Below are 13,316 nucleotides of genomic sequence, written 5' to 3'. Positions count from 1 at the left end.
TAGATCTCAAGCTCGGATTTTTTACATATCTTTTTGTAATTTACCACCAAGCCATCGGTCAAAGTATTTCCGGATTAATCTTCCAGCCATTGCAAAAACTTCAGATATTAACAAGTATGGAATAGATGTGGTTTTGTAACCAAACTTTGTTTACCAGGTAAGCTCCCCGCTTAACGGCTAGTCAATTAGCCAGACTGTCTTATTTCTACGAGTCTTCCTTAGATAAAAACAAACGTCTTCCTTTATTAAAACCAAACGTAGACTAACTCAACTCAACCAAAACACAGAATTAATCTTGGCCACATAGCAAGAAAATAAGCGTGGGGCGTTAATTACCAAATAGGTCTGCAGGGGTAGTGCGGTGACGCGGAACGAGAAACAAGCTAAAAAAACCCTGCACGTGTAAATAGTAAAGAAGTGCGACAGTGGGAGAGAAGTTATGAAAACGGACAAGCACACGCAAGTACGCATAAATGAAGTAATGAACAGCATCTATAAAAACGGATGACACACACACATTGGACTAAATTACTGTATAATATAATGCAGCAGAAAAACAGTGCACGCACACACTAAGGTAAAAACTCCCTAACAGTTTACGGGGTAGTAAATATAAAACAAACACTAAGTAGTTATAAACAGCTTACACCGTAAACTAGTGCTTTACAAACCGGGTGTTACAACGTTAAAATGCAGTGCTTATAAAACAGGCGTGAAAAGATATTCTCGTGACATCCCCCCCAGACCAGTTCTTTTCCGGCCCCGGAAAAATTATTCATTATCCGGGTAAAAACGTGTTTGTCTTCGAGCTCGCCGTGGCGGTAGGTTTCTTTCCGTCATGGCCGAAGTGGTCTCGCTGGGAATGGGGCCGTTCTCTACGAGGGCAGGTTGGCTTGTCTCGTTATTGCCCTCCTCTGTGATCCTGAGTTGCCCAACTGCCGAGTCTTCCCGTCCTTGACTACTGGATAATTGCTCAGTCGCGCTCGTATTGATTGATGTAGCCTCGGATTCTCCGGTGGCGGTATCCGTTGAATTTTGTGGTATGAACACCAAACCTTCAAAAGGAGAACAGTGGTTAATGCCATTATCCGGAACATGATCGTACGGGAGTTGATTGTCACGCTTGTCATCACTATGAACCCTTAATTTCATTCTGTTAAAATGAACCGTTTGCTCTTTGCCGGCTTTGTCTTTAATAGTATAAGTGGGATGTCGCGCGTTCACTACCGTGAAGGGGCCCTTGTAAGGAAGATGAAATTTGCGATATTCTCCCTGTGGGACCACTTGGTCTTTCAGCCATACTTCTTTCCCCACTTCAATTGGTAGCCCCCTTTGTCGTTGGTCGTAGAGGTCGGCCATCTTCGTTCGTTGTTTCCGTAGCGTTTCCCGCACCGTCTTTTCTGCAATCTTTAACCGCGTTTGTAAATCCTGAATAACCGACGTTTTTAGCACTCCACCGGTCGGTGTGCCCAATAAATCCGCAGGTAAACGAAGCGTACGACCAGTTAATAAGAAATGCGGCGATACACCTGTGCTGTCGTGGACGCTCGCGTTATAGGCCGCCACGACGGCTGACAAAGCTTGATCCCAACTACGTTGATCCTCCTGTACGTAATTTCGTAACATGGTGATGATAGTCTTGTTGTTTCTTTCAACTCCCCCGTTCCCTTGTGGATGATAACTTGTGGTCCTTGTTTTCGAACAACCCATCAATCGTAATAGTTCTTTGAAGACCTCGCTCTCAAAATTCCCACCCCGGTCGCTGTGGATAACATCTGGTACACCATGAACTGTGAACCATCGGTGGAACAAGACGTCCGCTGTGGTTTTTGCTGTTTGATTGCGCATGGGCCAGGCCCTTACATACTTGGTAAATAAATCGCACGCCACCAAGATGTATTGAAAACCTGATGATGTCATAGGTAGAGGTCCCACGACGTCTATTTCTACTCTCTGCATCGCCCTATCTTCCGTGGACGGAACCAACCTCGCCCTTGGCTCGGCCGGCGGTTTCTTGTTCCTTTGACATACATCGCAGTTTCGGCAATATTTTTCGGTGTCCTGTCTCCAACCAGGCCAATAAAATTTTTCTTCTACTTTGTGGCAAGTTTTCGTCAACCCTAAATGAGCCCCGCCAAGAACGCAATCGTGTAGTGACTGCAACACAGACAAACGCATAGGTTCCGGAGTTATAAGTCGATAACAGTGTGTTCCCGGTAAACTGCGATTACTATTCGCCCAATAAACAGGGCCGTCAAAAGTGTGTAAACTTCCAAATTGGGCCCATAGATGCTTAGTCATTCTTGACAAGTTTTTAACATGTTTGTACGGAGGTCTTTTCCCCAACTGTAGCCATCTCAAAGCGGGGGCAATCTCTGCGTCCTCTTCCTGTAGATTCAGTACTTCATTCGGAAGAAACCCGATGTTGCCTCTAAGATCTATGTTGTTGACTGTTTGCTTGGAATCTTCGAGGCTTGTTGCAACTTGTTGGTCATGCCATTTGTAGGGGAGGTTCACCTGTGTACCTTCGTTAGGGCGTCGACTCAACGCGTCAGCGTTTTTGTGTTTTTGTCCTGGTCGATGGAGTAGCTCAAAATTGTACTCGGCAAGGTGTTCTACCCATCGAGCGCATTGTCCATACAACTCCTTTGACTGCCATAACCAACGCAACGATGCATGGTCCGTCCTCAGCAAAAACTTTTGACCTAGGAGGTGACACCTATTCAATTTTGTTGCCCAGACGACCGCCAGAAGCTCTTTTCGAGTCGTGGAGTAGTTCTTTTCTGCTTTCCCTAGAGATCGGCTACAATACGAGATCACACGCTCTCTGTCATCTATGACTTGTGACAGAACAGCGCCAATTGCGTTATCGGATGCATCGGTGTCGAGAATAAACGGCTTGTCGTAGTTTGGGTATGCCAGCACTGGTGCGGTACACAGCAAACGCTTCAAAGTAGCAAAGGCGTTCTGATGCTCTTCGGTCCACTGAAACTTCTTGTTCTTCTCGGTGAGTTTGTGCAACGGTGAGGCAATTTTGGCATAATTTGGAATAAACTTCCTATAATATGATGTCAGACCTACAAACTGTCGAACGTGTTTCACGGTGCGAGGTATCGGCCAATTCGCGACTGCCTCTAATTTCTCGGCGTCACACATCACGCCTTCCTTAGAAATTTTATGCCCCAAAAATTTCACCGATTCTTGAAAAAGGGAGCATTTGGACGGTTTCAGTGTTAAACCGGCTTCTTCCAGTCGATTTAGAACGTCGCTTAAACGAGACATGTGTTCCCCGAATGTGCGACCATACACGATCACATCGTCTAAATATGCTAAAGCGCCGCGCCACTCCAATCCATTTAGAACGATGTGCATCAATCGTTGAAATGTAGCCGCCGAATTGCTAAGACCCATCGGCATAACGTTCCATTCATATAACCCCATGTGGGTGGTAAAAGCCGTAACCTCGCGGGACCTGTGATTCATGGGTATTTGCCAATACCCTGAACGCAGATCCAGAGTAGAAAAATAAATGTTACTCGACAATTCGTCCAGGCTCTCGTCGACACGTGGGATTGGGAAACTGTTCTTTTTCATCAGGTCATTTACGCGCCTGTAATCAACACAAAACCTCACCTCGCCCGATTTTTTTCGTACAAGAACAATGGCGCTGGACCAAGGGGATGTGGATGTGCGAACCAAGCCTTGCTTCTCCATTTCCGTGAGGATTTCTTCTACCTTTCGCTTGTCTCGAGGGGGTATTCGGCGATGCGGTTGTCTCACGGGGGCGCTAGTCCCAATATCGACGTGGTGTTCTATCAAGTCGGTTTTGCCTAGATCGAATTGACTGGTCGAAAAACACTTCCAATGCTTCGATAATAAATTGAGTACTTCGCGACGTTCACTCTTAGACAGCTTCGTCCCTAAATCTACGCCTTCTTCGATAGCTTGCAAGTGATCACGCTGGGGTTTAAAACGATGTTCTTCTACCGACGCTACGGAACATCTTTGGTCGGAGTTCACAATGCATCGGTTATTATTACAGTCACACGTGGAGTTTAATCTCGAAACTAAAGCGCACGTGCCGGGCTGGTAAACATCACCTCCGCCGAATACAGAGACTGGATGTAGGGTGGCGACCCTGGTTCCGTTGACTAATCTGACTTCGTCATCACTGAAATTAGCCAATCGAATGGGGACCTTTCCGTTCTGAACTTGCGTGAGGTAGTTACCCGCTAGTATCCCATATTTATCATTCAATCGGAGATTACCTTCAACTAGTGCCGGGAACTCAACGTCGGGTATCTTAATCATCGGATCCATACAAAATATGCCAGAAGTACACACCTCAGTGGAAGCGGGGACGATCAGGTCTTCGACGATATAAACCTCGTTTCGTTGTAAGGTCACTCTTCCATCGAGCAGGGGTGTTGACGACGATCCGGCTTCTAGAGTTTTGTCCTTGTAGCAGATCCGGCATTGGTGATGCTGGACGAAATCTAACCCAATGATGAAATCTTCCGTGAGTTGATTAACTACGTAGATTTCGCACTCTGTGATCAAACCGGCCACTTGCACTGATAACGTGACAAGGCCTAACACCTGTAGGGCCGTCCCGCTAGCCGTAGTTAACTGTGTATCTAACGTGGGGCCTAGTGTAGTACTCGGATTTTCTGATGAAACTTTATCGAACAAAGTTTTAGACATGAGTGATACGCTGGCTCCCGTGTCTACCAGAGCACAAATGGGCACAGAACACAACATCATATTAACATACTTGCATAACCTTTTCCGGTAATGTTGTTGAGCGGGTGTTGCGGTGGCTGGAGCAGGCGGACAGGATCGATTCCAACTTAACTTTGATCTGTTTACATCACATGCGTTAGTCCGAGGGTTGTGATTCGTAGCTAGGCTTTGACGGTTTAGGCAATCTCGCCTAAATGAATCATATTTAGACGGATTTGCATTTGAACGTGGGTTGTTTAGGACCCCACGTGTTTTATCGGAAGGGGACTTACGGTTTCGGTATCGTTGATTTCTTCCTTCAGACGGACCCGGTGCGCGTGGTTTCCAATGGAGGCGATCCACGTCTCGTTGTAAAGTGTTCACTTGCGTTTTCACTGAAGACACAGTTTCGTCAATACTTGAAATCCGGCCTTGAATATTGTCATTAAACAATTTTATCTCGCCACTTATCTTAGCAAGTTCATTCTTCATCAAAACAGTCGCTTCGTCCTGGCGGCTTTCGTCTCCATGTGAAAGTCGAGCGACAGTGAACACGTCTGAACACGGAGTCTTTTCCGAGACGTCCAGGGCAATGGCTCGGGCGCTGGTAATGAAGAAGTCTCTGCCGATCTCTAGGTCTGCGACTAAGGTTTCCGATATTTTGCGGTTTCTCAAACCCCGGATCAATGCCAAGTAGAGTACCTCATTTTTTACAGGTGCTTGATCTGCACTGGCGTATGCCATGTCACCCTGTTTCCGCAAAGCGTAGACGAATGATCGTGTAGATTCGTCCGGTTTCTGTACCCTATCCAAAAGGCTGTTTTTTAATCTGCTGATTTCCGCCTTTGATCGCCCTGCTTCTGAAGCCCTTTCCACCAACTCGTCGAACTCCAAGTCGTAGACGGAGGCATCTTTCCCTTGAATTTCCCAGACAAAGTCCTTATCGAAACTTTCAATGAGGAGGTGTTTCTTAAAATCTTGATTTGCCCTAACGCTGGCGCAGTAAGAGTTAAAAACTTTGAGAAAGTCTTGAAAGTCTTCATTGGACTTATATCTTAGTAGAGGCAACGTCACATTAAAAGCCATACTGGTAAACAATACCTTGATACCTTGATACCTTTTTGACTGCGGGATCCTGGCGCGCTCGCCAATTGTAACCAAACTTTGTTTACCAGGTAAGCTCCCCGCTTAACGGCTAGTCAATTAGCCAGACTGTCTTATTTCTACGAGTCTTCCTTAGATAAAAACAAACGTCTTCCTTTATTAAAACCAAACGTAGACTAACTCAACTCAACCAAAACACAGAATTAATCTTGGCCACATAGCAAGAAAATAAGCGTGGGGCGTTAATTACCAAATAGGTCTGCAGGGGTAGTGCGGTGACGCGGAACGAGAAACAAGCTAAAAAAACCCTGCACGTGTAAATAGTAAAGAAGTGCGACAGTGGGAGAGAAGTTATGAAAACGGACAAGCACACGCAAGTACGCATAAATGAAGTAATGAACAGCATCTATAAAAACGGATGACACACACACATTGGACTAAATTACTGTATAATATAATGCAGCAGAAAAACAGTGCACGCACACACTAAGGTAAAAACTCCCTAACAGTTTACGGGGTAGTAAATATAAAACAAACACTAAGTAGTTATAAACAGCTTACACCGTAAACTAGTGCTTTACAAACCGGGTGTTACAACGTTAAAATGCAGTGCTTATAAAACAGGCGTGAAAAGATATTCTCGTGACAGTTTCGCAAAAGTTTTACGATGAGATGCGGTTTTGAGGTCGTTACTCCAAATAACGAATCTATAAATATCAAAGAATCGTTGGCAGCCATTTTAGCTGACACGCCAGCAGCCCATCAAGTAATGGGAACGAAACAAGGGGTCGGTTTCGCCTTCATGAAGTGTCGTCATTGCTTGGCAACTGCAGAGGAAATAAAAACAAAAACGTGGGATGAAGACTTTATCTTGAGAGATTTTACTTTGCCTTAAGATAACTTTACCTTTACCTTTACCTTTACCTTTACCTTTACCTAGACTTTATCTTGAGAGATATCGCAACGCACGAACAGCACTGCGTAAAATTCAAGGCTGTGTGAGGTAAATAGACGGGCAGCTTTATTCGGTGTATCGTATTTTAATCTATTTACCTATTGTCCTCAAGATGTAATGAACATTGTACTGGAAGGATGTTTGTTGCATGCTATTGTTCCTATGCTTAAATCTTACATTGACGAAAAAAATAAGTTAACGCTTTCAACGCTAAATGAAAAGATTTCAAGTTTTCTGTTTTTTTTTATTTCAAGACAGCAAAAAACTTTCTCAGATTATGTCTCACCATATCAAAAAAGTGAAGAAATTGTGTCAGTCCGCATCGCAGATGCTACAACTGGCAAGAATGCTGCCCTTTGTACTGAGTGAGTTCGTTGATTGTTCTTGTGACACTTACCAGTGTTTTTTAGCTTTGCTGAAATTTATCAATATTCTTTTGTCTCCGAACATTGTCCATGACGCCTTGACCTTATATGCGTTTGTTGATATCTTCTTATTTCGAGATCTTTAAATTAGCGTTTCCAAGTGTTAACATCATCCCAAAACAACATTATCTGACTCATGTGCCACCGGATATAGAAAACCTTAGTTCATCTGCAAGAACATGGTGCATGCGGTTTGAGGCGAAGCACTCTTTATTCAAGTCTTTAACTAACAGAGCTTCCTTTAAAAACACCCAAAAAATTTTGGCGGAAAAGCACCAACGTCACCTCTGTATGCTGTTGCAAGACGAAAATTTATTTGCATCCAAGTATACTCTGGGACCACAAGTTCATCTGTTTAACAACTTTTCTGCCGATGTGTTGACTTTTCTCAGCGTCATGCCACACAATCGTTCGTACTTTCGATGGATAGAAATTTACGGTACATAATATAACATTCGGTGTTTTGTTGCTACATATGTTCAAGATGGTCTTCCTGATTTTGGGAGACTGGAATTGGTAATGTTGTGTGAAACTATGTACGTGTCTCTTGTTAGAAAGTATGTATAGTGATTCCAGAGGACGAGGTCTTAAATACTTACGCTACGAAATTGCCAAAATGAACTGTTTGAAATTAAATATTCACATATTGTGAGTCCACAGGTTTTTCATGTTATAAGTTGAACAGTAAACGTTTAATTCCTCAAATAATTGATTTTAGTGATTTATCCTTGTAAAATTGTGATTTTAGTGAGTTTATTTGATTTTATTTCTGTTTGAATTTGTCCTAACAAAGTACAGAACATTTGTTTGTTACAGTCAACTCCGCTTAATTCGGACACTTTGGTTCCGCTCACTTTTGGCCGAATTAAGCGGAGAAACGGCTTTGTCCGAATTAAGCGGAAAATCAATTGTTTGTTTCATGGTCATGCGTAAAGGCAGACAACGCAAATAAGTACTGTACTGTTGCGTAATATATGAATTGCAGCTGGTCTATACTGCAGTAATTGGCACAGATCACATAAAACGTCTTTGTTTACTTTAGTGAGCAATTTCAATTTTTCTGCTAAACTTTGCTGTACCATTCTGTTCTACAAGACGAACGCAATTGTACCGAAGTAAAAGCGACTATGAAATTGGCGCGGCCTTATATGAGTTTATTGTCGATTGTTACTGCATCGATCGTCATTGTTTCACCATAATCACTCATAATGCAATTGCATCTTGTGTTAAAAAGTACGAAGTACTGTTTATTGTGTCATAAACTCATAACCTAACGATAGGAATTGCCAACCCGTGTCCGAATTAAGCGGAGAATTTTCCGAATTAACGGGAGTTTTTTACATTCAATTTTTACTTTTGTTCCATTCACGTACATTTTGGCCGAATAAAGCGGTTGTCCGGGTTATCCGGTGTCCGAATTAAGCGGATTCGACTGTATATAGTTAGGAACCACATATTTTAGCTTAATATTAGGTTATTTTGAACATATTTGTTGTGATTGTTAGCATAAATGTCGTATTTGTATTTGAAAGTGAATCAAATAATCCTAGCACTTGTGCGCGTTGGCATTCCAAGATTATTAAAAAAAAACCTCTTCATATTTCGAAAAAAGAAATTTGGGTAATGAAATTTGTAAACATTGTCCGCCTACTGTACTTACACAGGAGTACTTTTAAGTTGTTTCGACCTTGTTCAACCTTGCATTTAGTGGAAACGTTCATAAACTTACGGCATTGCACGAATGAGAAAGTTTTTAAAGGCACTGGGTAAAACCTGGACACGACGCAATCCGCGGATCGTCCATGGACGGTTGAAAATGGACGATTTTTGCGTAAGCGTCCATGGACGTTTTTACGCAAAACCGACGTTTTCCCTTAGTCGTCCATGGACGGTTGTTGAAATAGGGTTAAATCAGTTCTTTTTTAACAAAGCGTCCACGGGTGGTTTTTAGGATAAGTTTAAAGCAGTGTTTTCGAGATCGTCCATGGACGGTTGAAAATGGACGATTTTTGCGTAAGCGTCCATGGACGATTTTAGGAAAAGCTTAAATAGCGGATAGGGGAAAGCGTCCATGGACGATTTTAGGAAAAGCTTAAATAGCGGATAGGGGAAAGCGTCCATGGACGATTTTAGGAAAAGCTTAAATAGCGGATAGGGAAAAGCGTCCATGGACGGTTGTTGAAATAGGCTTAAACCAGTTCTTTTGCACCAAAGCGTCTATGGGTGGTTTTTAGGATAAGTTTAAAAAGTTTAAAGCAGTCCATGGATGGTTGAAAATGGACGATTTTTGCGTAAGCGTCCATGGACGCCTTTAGGATAAGCTTAAATAGCGGATATGATGAAACTGTCCATGGACAGTTATTGGTTTCGAGATCGTCCATGCCCCATGGTACGGTAGCCTGTAAGTGCCACAACAATTATAATTTGGGTTCCACAAAATATTTATGATCACCACAAAAATATTTCACGTTAGCGCAAAATATTTCACGTTAGCGCAAAATATTTATGATCACCACAAAATATATATTTTTCTCAGCAAAATATTTTAGAAATTCACAATATATATTTTGTCTCCCTCTAAAATTATTTTGTGCGTTGAAAAAATATTGCGACTTCGAAATATTTTGCGAAGTCGAAATATATTTCGCTGTGAAACTTCCACTACCGCAACAAATATAAATTCGCCGCACAATATTTTAGAATCGCCGCACAATATTTTAGAATCGCCGCACAATATTTTAGAATCGGATCGCAACATTTCAAAATGTGTGCTTACCGCATGGTAGGCGTAGTTGATGAGGTCTTCGGGAAAGGAATAAGGTTACCGGTCACAGCCACAAATAGTGAGAGATAGTAAGCTTTTGCAAGCCTTAACAAGCTTAGGTGTAGGCTACACGTTAAACATTGTAAGGTCTTTTGCAAGTTCAGTATGCAAACAAACTTTCTAGGGCTTGGTTGTATAGGTTAGGCCTACCGAATGTAAGGTATAGGGCTATAGGCTATGTTTTTCTTTTGTCGCGAAAACATTACAATAATTTTTTCTTGTTTACTATAGGACAGGCCAAAGCTGTTCATAACAGCATAAATTTTAACTGACTTTTTCAGAAATTTGTTTTATAAAATGAAGTGTACCTTCTTAGTGTGAAAACTGATTTTCATTGGAATGAATTGTGTTGAGTGCCATAATGAAATACCTGACATTTTTATGATATGTTCACACTGTGGTCACGGTGAGTAGCGTACCTTTCAAGTGAAGATATAAATATTTTAATGAAAATTTGGCTGTAGACTAACATATTTTTTGTTTTCTTTTTCACACCAACAAGAAATGTTTTACCTAAATCGACTATGTGTCTGTGTATTATTATTAATAACTAATTATTATTTAGTAAAAGATATATGATACAACGTGCCAAGTCATGTCTCAAAAGTCCACCTGTTGTTTTTATGTTTTGCAGCTACTACTTTGGATCAAGATCAAATAATATCTGAATATTTCCATTCAGGATATGAGTATGGAGAAATTTTACAATTGCTACACAGTCGTCATAACTACGAAGAAAATGTGGCTGGAAAAAAGACATCGCCGTTTTATTTCAGGCAGAAAAACGTATCGAGGAGTTGTTAGATGGACCGTCTTTTTTTGGTGGATATCGGTCAGTTTGGCACACATTACAAATGGAAGGTTTAAGAGTACCAAGGTTGTATGTAGCTGATGTACTACGTAATATTGATCCGAATGGGTGTGAGGCTCGAAGAGCTCACCGTTTAAGGCGAAGAGAGTATCACAACCCTGGCCCAAACTATGCATGGCACACAGATGGTTACGACAAGCTGAAACCATTCGGATTTTCTATACATGGTGCAATTGATGGATTTAGTCGAAAAGTGCTGTGGCTTAATGTTACACGATCAAACAAATGTCCACATGTTGTCGCTAATATGTATATTAAAGCTGTCACTCACTTCCAAGGCTGTCCGATTGAAGTAGTATCAGATTTGGGTACAGAAAATGGATTGTTGGCAGCAGCGCAGTGCTTTTTTCGTGATAACATTAACTCGCATCGTTATGTACCATCACCCCGAAATCAGCGGATAGAAAGCTGGTGGTCAATATTCTCCAGGTTTCGTGCCTGTTGGTGGCGCAACTTTTTTAGTGACCTTGAGTTTCGAGGTATTGTGGATTTCTCCCAAACACTCAGCAAAGAATGCTTGTGGTATTGCTTTTCATGTTTAATTCAAAATGACTTAGATTTTTTCAAGGACCACTGGAATACTCACCGAATAAGAAAATCTCGACATAATGTAATTGCAGGACGGCCAGATTTACTATATTCCATGCCAAAATAGCCACACAGCTATTTTGGAGAATTGGTGACAGAAATTACACAACTGCACTTAAAAAAAGTGACAATCATATATTATGTGGGTTTAGTATATATGTGCACAGCCACATGATGCCTTTGTAAAATGAAACCCAACTACTCAAACTATGTCGTCAACTGCAAGGTTGTATACTACACCCTTATTAATTTGGGAAGGCTACAATATCTTTAACTTTTGGTTGAAACGTGTCTATAGCGTTTGGTCCTGTTCCAGGTAACTTTTTATAATGTTCCACCCAGCTTTGGCCTATATACCTAATAGTAATCAAGACAAAAGCCTTCAACATTTTCTTTGCAAGTTTGTTTGCATACTGAACTTGCAAAAGACCTTACAATGTTTAACGTGTAGCCTACACCTAAGCTTGTTAAGGCTTGCAAAAGCTTACTATCTCTCACTATTTGTGGCTGTGACCGGTAACCTTATTCCTTTCCCGAAGACCTCATCAACTACGCCTACCATGCGGTAAGCACACATTTTGAAATGTTGCGATCCGATTCTAAAATATTGTGCGGCGATTCTAAAATATTGTGCGGCGATTCTAAAATATTGTGCGGCGAATTTATATTTGTTGCGGTAGTGGAAGTTTCACAGCGAAATATATTTCGACTTCGCAAAATATTTCGAAGTCGCAATATTTTTTCAACGCACAAAATAATTTGAAAGCACAAAATAATTTTAGAGGGAGACAAAATATATATTGTGAATTTCTAAAATATTTTGCTGAGAAAAATATATATTTTGTGGTGATCATAAATATTTTGCGCTAACGTGAAATATTTTTGTGGTGATCATAAATATTTTGTGGAACCCAAATTATAATTGTTGTGGCACTTACAGGCTACCGTACCATGGACACTTAAGAATGGCCGATTTTTGCGTAAGCGTACATGGACGATTACAGGATAAGCTGAAATAACGGATATGAGGAAAGTGTCCATGGACAGTTATGGGATAGGCTAAATAGTGGATATGATGTAAGCGTCCAAGCATGAACAGTTTTGGGGTCATATGCTGAAATGATGGGACATGCAAAGAGTAGACCTCGGTGGGTTTGGGATAGACATAAAAGATAGCCTATATTTTGGAAGCTTGAGTGGTACAATCGGCTGGATAGGCGTAAATTATGGACAGCACCGGGTGAAAGCTTGACACGACACAATCCATAGATCGTCCATGGACGGTTGACAGTTTTTAGTAGCCTATAGGCCTAATCATTTCGTGGCATGACCAACTTTTTTAGTGACGGTAGTGTCCATGGACTGTTTTGGGATGGGCTTAAATAGTGGATATGATGTACCGGTAGTGTCCATGGACAGTTATGGGATAGGCTTAAATAGTGGATATGATGTACCGGTAGTGTCCATGGACTGTTTTGGGATAGGCTTAAATAGTGGATATGCTGTACCGGTAGTGTCCATGGACTGTTTTGGGATAGGCTTAAATAGTGGATATGATGTACCGGTAGTGTCCATGGACTGTTTTGGGATAAGCTTAAAAAGCGTCCTTGGACTGTTTTGAGATAGGCTTAAAAAGCGTCCGTGGACGATTTTAGGATAAGCTTAAATAGCGAATATGATGAAAGTGTCCATGGACAGTTATGGGATAAGCTTAAATAGTGGATATGATGTCAGCGTCCAAGCATGGACAGTTTTGGGGTCATATGCAGAAAAGATGGGACATGCAAAGACGTCTTTGGGTTTTGGGATAGACTGAAATGATGTATT

General features: G+C 41.6%; 1 protein-coding gene and 1 long non-coding RNA gene across 3 annotated transcripts; one reads left to right on the top strand and one right to left on the bottom strand.

Annotated features, from left to right (window-relative positions):
* Positions 1–920: 920 nt before the first annotated feature.
* On the bottom strand, positions 921–5,590 carry LOC143453388 (uncharacterized). Of its 2 annotated transcripts, none has more exons than XM_076954720.1 (3): positions 5,016–5,590; positions 4,775–4,933; positions 921–1,055 (listed from the first exon to the last, which is right to left on the bottom strand). In XM_076954720.1, exons 1-2 carry the CDS (start codon positions 5,464–5,466, stop codon positions 4,920–4,922), a joined length of 465 nt encoding a protein of 154 aa, XP_076810835.1. In that variant the 5' UTR covers positions 5,467–5,590; the 3' UTR covers positions 921–1,055; positions 4,775–4,919. The 2 variants fall into 2 exon arrangements, with proteins under 2 accessions (XP_076810835.1, XP_076810836.1); XM_076954721.1 differs by having other exon boundaries at positions 4,775–4,861.
* Positions 5,591–10,169: 4,579 nt separating this feature from the next.
* LOC143453423 (uncharacterized) lies at positions 10,170–11,165 on the top strand. The gene is made up of 2 exons (XR_013115173.1): positions 10,170–10,436; positions 10,665–11,165. It is a non-coding gene; the product is annotated as an uncharacterized LOC143453423 (long non-coding RNA).
* Positions 11,166–13,316: the final 2,151 nt, after the last annotated feature.

This window comes from Clavelina lepadiformis, chromosome 4, assembly GCF_947623445.1.
Source record: "Clavelina lepadiformis chromosome 4, kaClaLepa1.1, whole genome shotgun sequence".
NCBI lineage: Eukaryota > Metazoa > Chordata > Ascidiacea > Aplousobranchia > Clavelinidae > Clavelina > Clavelina lepadiformis.
The sequence above is the reverse complement of the archived record's forward strand: the minus strand, read 5'-3'. Positions and strand labels throughout refer to the sequence as shown.

Coding starts and splice junctions, on each gene's coding strand:
- LOC143453388 (XM_076954720.1), bottom strand. CDS start 5,466: ATGGCATACGCCAGTGCAGATCAAGCACCTGTAAAAAATGAGGTACTC.